The sequence below is a fragment of the Berghia stephanieae genome, chromosome 4 (assembly GCF_034508935.2).
Source record: "Berghia stephanieae isolate SIO BIC M18660-M18661 chromosome 4, UCSD_Bste_1.3, whole genome shotgun sequence".
Taxonomy (NCBI): Eukaryota; Metazoa; Mollusca; class Gastropoda; order Nudibranchia; family Aeolidiidae; genus Berghia; species Berghia stephanieae.
Genome location: NC_088363.1, coordinates 7,536,792 through 7,546,791, shown reverse-complemented (window position 1 = coordinate 7,546,791; position 10,000 = coordinate 7,536,792). Strand labels below are relative to the sequence as shown.

The 10,000-nt window shown below is 36.9% G+C and overlaps 1 protein-coding gene across 1 annotated transcript in view; it reads left to right on the top strand.

The window, feature by feature from the left end:
• The first annotated feature begins 493 nt into the window (after window positions 1-493).
• LOC144969966 (large ribosomal subunit protein uL22m-like) overlaps window positions 494-10,000 on the top strand; it is a 20,565-nt gene continuing 11,058 nt past the window's right edge. Inside the window, exons 1-3 of the mRNA XM_078909080.1 lie at window positions 494-549; window positions 2,356-2,413; window positions 9,765-9,996. Of these exons, the coding sequence (XP_078765206.1) occupies window positions 531-549; window positions 2,356-2,413; window positions 9,765-9,996 (309 nt within the window). The 5' untranslated portion in view covers window positions 494-530. The remainder of the gene's footprint in view (window positions 550-2,355; window positions 2,414-9,764; window positions 9,997-10,000) is intronic.

Here is a 10,000-nt window from a genome sequence, read left to right as displayed (position 1 = left end):
GTCGTCATCATCATCATCATCATCATCATCATCATTGTCAATAACAACAACAGTAGAAGTAGCAGCAACAACAACAACAACAGCAACAGCAACAACAACGACGACGACGACGACATCATCATCATCATTATCATCATCATCATCATCATCATCATCATCATTATCATCATCATCATCATCATCATCATCATCATCATCATCATTGTCAATAACAACAGCAGCAGCAGCAGCAACAACAACAACAAGAACAAAAAGGCATGGGTGGGGGGAAACAGAAGAGGAGGGAGAGAAAGAGAGAGAGAAAGAGAGAGAGAGAGAGAGAGCGAGAGAGAGAGAGAGAAAGAGAGAGAGAGAGAGAGAGAGAGAGAGAGAGAGAGAGAGAGAGAGAGAGAGAGAGAGAGAGAGAGAGAGAGAGAGAGAGAGAGAGAGAGAGAGAGAGAGAGAGAGAGAGAGAGAGAGAGAGATTTTACATACAAAAAACGAGCAAAGAGTCATTTCGATCAAAGTGAAAGTAGATTTTGTGTGTAAACATGGCGACCTTCACAAAAAGTAAGACACCTGAAATTGATGATTATTTTCCTTCTTTTTCTTTGAGAAAAATTACGATTATGTTTGCAATTTAGAGGTATATGAATTAAAAACACCAAACAAAACTTAGTGCCTATAATCACGTCCATTGTGCTTGGGAGTTTTTCTCTCATGTCCATTCACTGTGCCTTGTGCTTGAGTAAGTTTTCTCTCACTTCCAGATCCAATGGTCCAATACCAATGGCATCGTCATTGAGTCTTGAGTTTTTTTTTCTATCTTGACGAGCCATACAGACTCAATACGTATCTAGTAGACTGCCATATAGTCATAGTCATAGGAGTAGATTAGAAAACTAGAGAGAAGTGTCTGAGTGTCACTGACGAGTCACTGTCACTCAAAATCAAAAGATGGTGCTTTCCATTCAATCATATTTTCAACTTTCATAAAGATTTATCTCATCATCATCATCATCATCATCATCATCATCATCATCATCATCATCATCATCATCATCATCATCATCATCATGTGGTCCCTGGTCCCTGCCAAACGAAGTACATTTTGCCAATGTTTTGTTTGCAGGAAGAGTGGGTCTAGACGAAAATGTTCTTCTATGTTGCTAAAAAAATGATAACCAGTTTATTTTTTACAATTAAATTCTTACCAAATTCAAATAGGACCAATTAAAAAAAAATTGCCAAATGAAGAAATGGCATTTTTATGTGAAATTAGCCAATTATAATAAAAAGAATGCGTCTCCAAAGAATGTACCCAAAAAAAAAAAAAACAGTTAGAAGTAGAAGAAAAACCCATCTAGAAAAAAGTACGTGTGAAAGGAAATTTTAAAATTAAATTGACAGGCATGTTATATTTTGATGGTGTCAAATAAAATGATTGGAGATGTTTAAAAAGTAGCTCATTTTGTTGCTGTAAATAAGATAATTAAATGGACAGATAAGAATGAATGTTGATAACGCGTATCTCCATGTCTTTACTATGTCGTCACAATGTTTCATTTATTCCCCCAACAGTCCACATGGAACCATATTAACCATTTCATATAAAAATCAATATCACCACCATGATCGCGTGAAACATTTGTGGAAGTGCAACCTTTATTTATATTTATTATTGTTTTTATTGATATTTGCTCCTTTGAATATATTTTGTTAGAATTTGAGCAAACTTCATTGATAAGGGGGAATGAGTTTGCCATTTATTGTGTGTCTTAGTTGTGTCCAACACGTTGAATATTGTAATTAGGACAAATTCCAAGGAAAATTAATTTATTATTTTAAAGGGATAGATGATTTCTATGCGTGAATAAAACTCACAAATCACACAATCCATAAAAACAATTAGGCACAATACAAATATGGTAGTCCCAAATGATTGTGCTCTTGTAATTATTTCTCACTCAGTGACTCACTGATCAAGGGACTGAGTAAGGCAACAAACGCATTCACTCAATTGTTTGCCATTTTATTGTACTTCCATCGCTAGCAGGCGGTCCTGATAGTTCAGGTGGTAGAGCACTCGCTTCACATGCTAAGGGACCAAGATCGATTATGGGCGAAGTCAAGATTTTTTCCTAGACCCATTGTCTACCCAGCGGTGATTGGGTAGCTGGGTCTATTAGATCCGGTGGAAAGTGCTTTGTGAAAGATTACTGCCTTATCCAAAGGGTAGCAAGCAAACAATTTCTATTGTCCATTTCACTGTATAGAAACCGGGATAATTCCTGTTCTCTAGGCCTAATGACTCTGCAAGGCTACATAGCCAGGTAGATTTTATGACTCTATATCATCACTATTTTTATCTTTCAGCTCTTGGTGTTTTGTGCCAGTCACTGTCGAGGTTGCATGTTACAAATGTCACCTATAGGTAGGTACTACAATATTTGTATAGAACACAGTTTCGTTGACACAAGAGAATCAAACCTGGGACTTCGTGAAGTCATTAATAAAAGTCCCAGGTTTTTAGAGTTTTTGACAAGATAAAGGTTATTTAAATCAATCGATATTTGAAAGACGAGGTTTCTGGCCAAAATTTTAAGTACATGTTTTTTTCAGAGTACAGCAGTGAACTATTTAAACGCTTCTTGCGTAGATTTGGATTTTCTTATGTTATTTGTGGGGGCAGTGTACGGTCTTTGCTTAGTACCCGAAAGGTACAGAGTTTGATTACCCGGTGCCCTGTGTGGCCTTGAGCAAGTCACCTCGCCCTAGTTTAATTTGCGACGCTGCACTGTGGGCAGCGGCGTGGCGTATTGACGGCATATGGTGGTGCCATGATTAGAAGAAGAAAAAAAATTCTAAAACAGTGAACACGATTAAGAGGAGAGAGCAATGTTAAAAACTCTCTTTTCTTTTTGGAAGGGTGGGGGGAGGGTCGATGGTTTCTACGAGTGGACAAAACTCACAAAAACAAATAATTCATGAAAACAAGCCACAACACTGAGATACAAGTCCCGTGTGAAAAGGGCTTTGTAATTATTCTTTGTCCACCATTTAAAGGATTGAATTTGGTAGATAATGCAATCAATATGTGATAAATGTAAATCAAAAGAGAAAAAAAAAACTATGACAGAAATTACTTACTTTTAGTACTTGTAAAGAAAATCTGCACGGCGATGTTTCATCTCTGCAAATCTTTTTATAATGTGTTTATTGAAATCTGGAATGGCATCTATTTCAGCTTTGTGAATTGACAGAATCATTAACGAATTTAACCGCTCCTGATTCATTGAATTTCGCAAGAAATTTTTCACTCTTTTAAGGGTACTAAAACAACGTTCAGGAGGTTAAGAAATACGATGGAAATGGTTAAGGTCACTATAGCCTATAGATGTCCATGATTTGTCAGTGTTTGATCTGTAAAAAGTAGACAATAAAAACAAAAGAAACGTTTTTTTTTTCTAAACTAACTGTGAGCCATTCATGCCTGTCATATCATGTCACTGAAAAAGAGCGTTTTTGAGATTTCCACACCTGTGTTAATTCAAAATCAGTTGGTTGGTGAGGAACTAGTCTTTTTATTTCTAATTTGTCATCTAGTGTCAATCTCCCAAACGGTCGGTGAAGTAAAGAGTCAACTTGATTCATTGCAATTCATTGTTTAACAAAACAAAACTTCAAAGTATATCTCAAATAATGGAAATCAGTGGAATACGATTAATGATTGCACAAATAAAAGGTAGATTCAGATCTTAAAGCATCACAAAGAAAAAATCACTCCACTTAAGTACTTAAAAAATCTAAAAACACACCAAAAGTATAACTGTTGACAATCTTCGCTTTCTTTCTCTGACTGACACAAATACACACGCACAAACACACACACACACACACACACACACACACACACACACACATACGTGTCTCGGACACATTAAGAGGACTCTCACCAAATCCTACATTGTATGGACGTATCATAGCTCAAAAACCAATAATACAAACAGGCTGATTTTTTAAATGTATCACCTAGACATGAAAAGATTGGTGTATGCCAAATTTCAGCCCTCTGCTTCAATTTTCATGTCAACATTATTTTACTCATACATTATTGGGACGTATCACTAAGTGGACATCGCATGACCTTTGAACCTCAAGCATGTTACACAAAAACATGAAAAACAAACATTAAACAGACTTTGTAGAAATGTACTCCGGGCATCTAGATTCTTAATCTATGTGCATTGGAATATTGTATTTTTATGTTCTCATTGGTTCCATTCTGGAATCGAACCTAAACAATATGATTTGCCTATTAATGTCAGGACAAAATGATGGTACATCGTTATTTCGTGACTAAGTCATTAAGTATGAGGCTTGTAGTATTGACAATAATACAAGTCTCATAGCCTTTGGACTGAAAAGATAGCTATCTTTAAACTTCATTCTGAAATGAATTCACAATTATTTTCCTTATGGGTTGCATTATTTTACATACATTATCATAGTGGTACGTTTGAAGAATAAATGTATCCGCTATATGACGCCATTGTTTTTTTTGTTTTGTTTTTGATTGTTTGTTTGTTTGTTGTTGTTTGATTGTCTTTGTTTATTTTGCTTGTTGTTTTAAGATTAACATAGCAATAGCAGAGATTAGAAATAGCTTACGTTTCATAGCAACGATAATCATAAAGGAAATTAACCAACATTTTATTCAACATTTTATTCAACCATGCTTTAACCTAGAACACTGCCAAATTCGGCATAAACTGCATTAAAACCAAAAGATAGAAAGTCACAGTCATTCAACAATTATCTCGATCCGTGATAAGACTCTACACTACAAAGTTCTTTTTCAAAAGGGCTAAGCTCTTTAAGAACGTCCTCATTGTGCTTGTCGATATTTATTCCCTGGGTGTAGTCAGACAATTTCATCTTTGAAGCCTCCCTTTGCCTTCTTCTGTTGAATAATATTATTCGTACTAGCGTAATCACACCGAGTCTTTCCCATTTTTCTTGACAATGCCTTTTGGCGCCAACATTTCCATGGTCAACTTTTCAGTTTCACTAGTGAGGTACTTCGACAGCTTTGACACATCATCTGTGAGTGGAATAGTCTTTGTGGTATTTTTCTTTTTTTTCATGTAGGTTTCTTGCGCATTGCAAGTTATTTCCTGATTCCGCATACTTGTGTGAAGCTGATAATATGCACCTGTTCTCTCTTTCATAACTGTATCTCCAGTCTCAATAGCTTTAGCTTTCAACAGAATACAGCAGTGCGCCAAACTATGTCCTAGTTTTAGAGCAAGGGATGATATTCCATATTGATTTGTGTCTTGTGAGTAGGCTGCCACCTCTCTTACAGCTGAGACCACATTTTTGAATCTTTCAGGTTGAAGGAAGTCTGATAGACCCAACGATTCGCAGTTAGGTGCACTCCTGAGCTTAATCAAAAGGCGGGCCAATTCTCTTAATTTATTTCGAATATGCCCGTGCCTATATTTGTCATGTCCGTTCTTTGTCGTCTCTCTGAGGCCAAGAAGTTTTATAGTTTCATCGCTCTTGGCCACGATTGAAATAGGGCCATTCCGTAAAGACACCATTATTTCATTATACAGATCGTTGTCAGATGCCTGTGGTAAAAGCAACTTTCCTTGTTTAACCAATTGCTTCCGGGGTACACTTTCAGCTTTGTTTACACATTTATGCCTCCAAAGATCTTTCTTAGAGACCCAACCCATACATTTCAAACATGGCACAAAGTTGCTTACTTGAGTTAATGTTTTTTTCCTTCTTTTGACCACCACCATGCCTGTTCCTTGCTTCAGCGTATTGATATTGTGTGCATGGTCACCAGCATTGCGAAGTTTGGCAAGTTCATCTTTTTTAGTTAGGGAGTAGCATTAAGTAAAGGCACCATATCTTTTTCATTCTTGTGTTGTGATAAAAGATGACGTTTTAACTTTGCCTGCTGTTTACCACAAAAACACAGAAATGCTTTTTAGAATCTCCTCTTGTGTTGGCAGATAACATCCCTCAATTTTATTTTGGTTCACTGTTAATTGGTTGCCTACATTTTCTTGAGAGCCTGATAAATCTGTGTACTCCTGTGATCTTGAGTCCGTAACTGTTACAGTACCAACTGGTAAAAATGTCGGAAAAGAGTCAAAGTCTGAATCACTAGAATCATGGACATAATCACTGTCATTAGGATCGTCATCAATATCTGAAAACATAATCTGTAAGTCTTTTCGCATTTCTCCAAAGACTAGCTCTAGATCAGATTGACAAGCAGTCAATGTCTGAAGATGAAGAAGGATGAAAAAAATGAATATGACGAAAAATCATGCGAGGAAAGAATAAATTACAACAGGTGGAGAAGAAGAAGAGAAATAAGAACAAGAAAAACTAGAAGAACAAGAACAAGAAAGATTATTGAAATAAATGGATAAGGAAGCGAGGATTAAAAGAGTTACAAATCGGATTGTGAATCGGAGTGGATTATCTTATTGTAACTGAACAGACGACAGGAAGCATATCGGTGAACACCGTGTACATATAATTGAACTCTCATAATATACTATCTTATTGTAATGGAAAAAGCCCCAAACACTATAGCTCTATATAGATTGAAAACCTGACTAACCAAGAACAGTCATATCTGGATTGTTGATTGGGAACGACGAAAGGCTGGGAGCAGTATCTAAATGATTAAAAAATAATGTTTGGTTTCTTCACAATTTGATTAGTTAAAAAGTAATTTTTTGAAAAAATTCAGATACGCCATAAAAACGACGACCTCCTCCACAAATAACTTCCAGTACCGGTTGTGTTTCCAATCTTTTATAAGAGCTATGAGACGAAATGAGATTTATCCAAGAAAACAAAATAGAGGGGTCAGAGTTCAAAGGATATACTCATTTCTTCTCCTTTTTTTTCTGGTATGTCTAGTTGTGAATAGGGTGAGTGTAACTGTTGATTGATTAATCCTCCTCTCACCCCTTTGTCCTCCCGATCGTCATTATAGTTTTGGTACTACTAATGTACGTTTTGATTTATATATTCATGTATTTATTTTATTTCAGGCAGATAGCTGTGATCTCAAATTTTCGAATTCCTAACCTACTTACAGTACAACAGACGTTCCCTCTCTCTCTCTCTCTCTCTCTCTCTCTCTCTCTCTCTCTCTCTCTCTCTCTCTCTCTCTCTCTCTCTCTCTCTCTCTCTCTCTCTATTTCTCTCTCTTTCTCTCTCTCTCTCTCTCTCTCTCTCTCTCTCAAAAGCCTTGGACCCTTCCCATCAATCAATTAATAAATATATCTATCTATCTATCTATCTATCTATCTATCTATCTATCTATCTATCTATCTATCCATGGCTGCTTATCCCTCCTCGTTTTCTTTCGTAGAACGGGAATACCTGCTAGTTAAAGTTATTTATTATTTCTATGTATAGATATATGAAAGAACGACAAGTGAAAAAAAATAATAATTAAGAAATGCAGTAAAACTACAGTAGAAATTGTAATGTAGGCCTCAAACATAAAATATTAAAGTAAGATTGTTTATACCGCATAAACTGGACTACTGCTACGGTCCTCCATCTTTGAATTTGAGTCTAAGAAACGAAAACAACGAGGTCCAATTTCATACACACAGCCTATACACACGTAATTAACTTTACTCTGCAGTTATCGGGACACCGCAATTTTTGGCATACACTCGCGGTGTGTATAGCGCTGTGTGTCTTAACGACAAAATCGCTCCGTTGCAAAGACCAACTCATTTCTTGGAAAAAATTTGTCAGGTGATCTAAAAACTGGCGGGAAGTCTGGTTTTGACATCAAAACATTATCAGGACGTCCACTTAACGGGGTGTGTCCACTTAACGTGAGTGTGCAAACATGAAATTGTCCCGTTAACGTAGCAAAAACACAAACACACACACACACACACACACACACACAAATAAACACTCATATACCATCAACTCGGCACTGCAAGCAAGAAAAATGTTGGTAAATTCGTCCACAATGCTTCGTTGCAAAGAATTACTTTATTCAAAAATCGTGAAAAAGAGGTGGGGGGGGGGGGGGGTTGATATGTCATATTTTAAAGTTTTATGTTGTTTTTCTTTGCTGCTTACAAATAAACTTGACAATGATCAGTGTTTTTGACAGTTAATGTAATATTTTGGATGGCCGAAGTTACCCTAATTTGGCGCATCCCCCCAGTCCAACGGTGGAGCTCTCAGATCCTGGCACAAGTCGAGGGGTTTTCCGCTATTTGAAGATAGTATAATTAGACCTAGTTTCTCGCTCAATCAGCTGTAGCGATACTAATGGATAGAGCATTAACTGGAGCTTGGATTGCTTTGCACCACGGTGTTGATTCAGTCACTAATTCGCGCAGTGATGTCACCAACACACAATAGTTGGCGCAGTGCATGATTCGGAATCTTGAATAGAGTGGAGACTAAAAAGGCAGTATGTTGTTGGCGAATTGGCGAAAGACAGTGGAGTTAAAATTTCTCAGTTTTATTTTTAATTAAATTATGCCGTTAATGATTTTTAAAAGATTGGTGTGGTGCCACCATTCGATCAAATGGCCCCACGCCACTGACTGTGGGTGATACCTGGATTATTCCATCTTCCCTTGGAATAGACCATGAGACAATGGGATGAATAAACGGAATTTTATTTTCTTTTAAATTTTGTTCTCTTTCTCCACGAGTCAAATGGAGATTGAAAGACATTTGTTAACAGGACTTGTATGTTGATACATATTAGAATATGTTCCACTTTAATCAAATTGGCTCCTCACGTGTTTTACATGTTAAATGTTGTTTGGCGTTTTCATAAACGTAAAAAGTAAATGACAAGGAAATGAGTAGGCCTCCATTTTGATTGACGCTACCAGATCCAGAAACTTTATGTCAATGACAGAACTGTGAATTAAAAGATATGTAGCTTCATTTTAAATAAGGAATCCTTAGGAAGGATGGTATTTGGCAATGTGTTTATGTATCATAATATAATTCTAATCAGTTATCTATTTAGAACTATACCATATGTAAACACAATGCCAAATACCATTCCAATTCCTTTTTCTTTTGTGCGAAAATTCCTCTTTTGGCCTTGAAATTCCTACGAGTGGTGTCTGAAACTCCTGTGAGCCAAATTTAAAGTTGGCGTCTCTGTATGTATGTATAATTCCTTTTTTTGATTTTATTTAAATCTTTTAAATTTGACTGTCTTGTGTGTGTGTGTGTAACTTTGTGGTGTTGTGGTATGACTCTTGTCTTGTGACCGATAAGTCAGTGGTTCGAATTATTCCTCTGTGGCTGATGCAACGTTGAGTCCTTGGGAAAATGCTCTATATTCCTATCTCACTATACTCAGGAGTGAAAAAGTACCTGGTCAATGACAGTGAAGTCCCTCTAAAAAAGCAGATTGTAACATTAGGTCTTGTCCTTCAAGTAAGTGTTGCTGTTGGCTTAAACCCCTTGTAAAATGCTTTGAGCATGTGTAGTGGACAGTATTGAACAACTGGCTACAGAAAGAACCTAATTGACGTCTCTTAGCTCTTTGTTCTTGTTTTTAAACAGCCATTTTTATGAGTAGTTCTCACTAAAATTGTACTAGTCAGACCATAAACGTTTAAAGTTACTCATAGTTTTGTCTGTTGGTGCGTTATATCTGGCTGTTGGATATTGTGAGTTTTGTAACTGAAGGAATAGCATCAATATCAAATCTCCCTTTTTTATTTATTCCTGATTTTCAGGTCAGGCATAATTTCATCCAAACTGAATCCCAATTCGTTGTCATCAAATACGCGGCTGTGCTGTGCTGCCTTCTTCCACACTTGCCCACCACTTGGCGGCTATCGGAACACAGAGTTTGAGGATGCTACCCCGACAAAGGCAGGTCGAGCCAAAGTATCGGCACCCAACTGGCATAAATACAATGACATCACATATCCTCCCACAGAGCCCGGAGAGCCACTTCGACCCGCAGTAA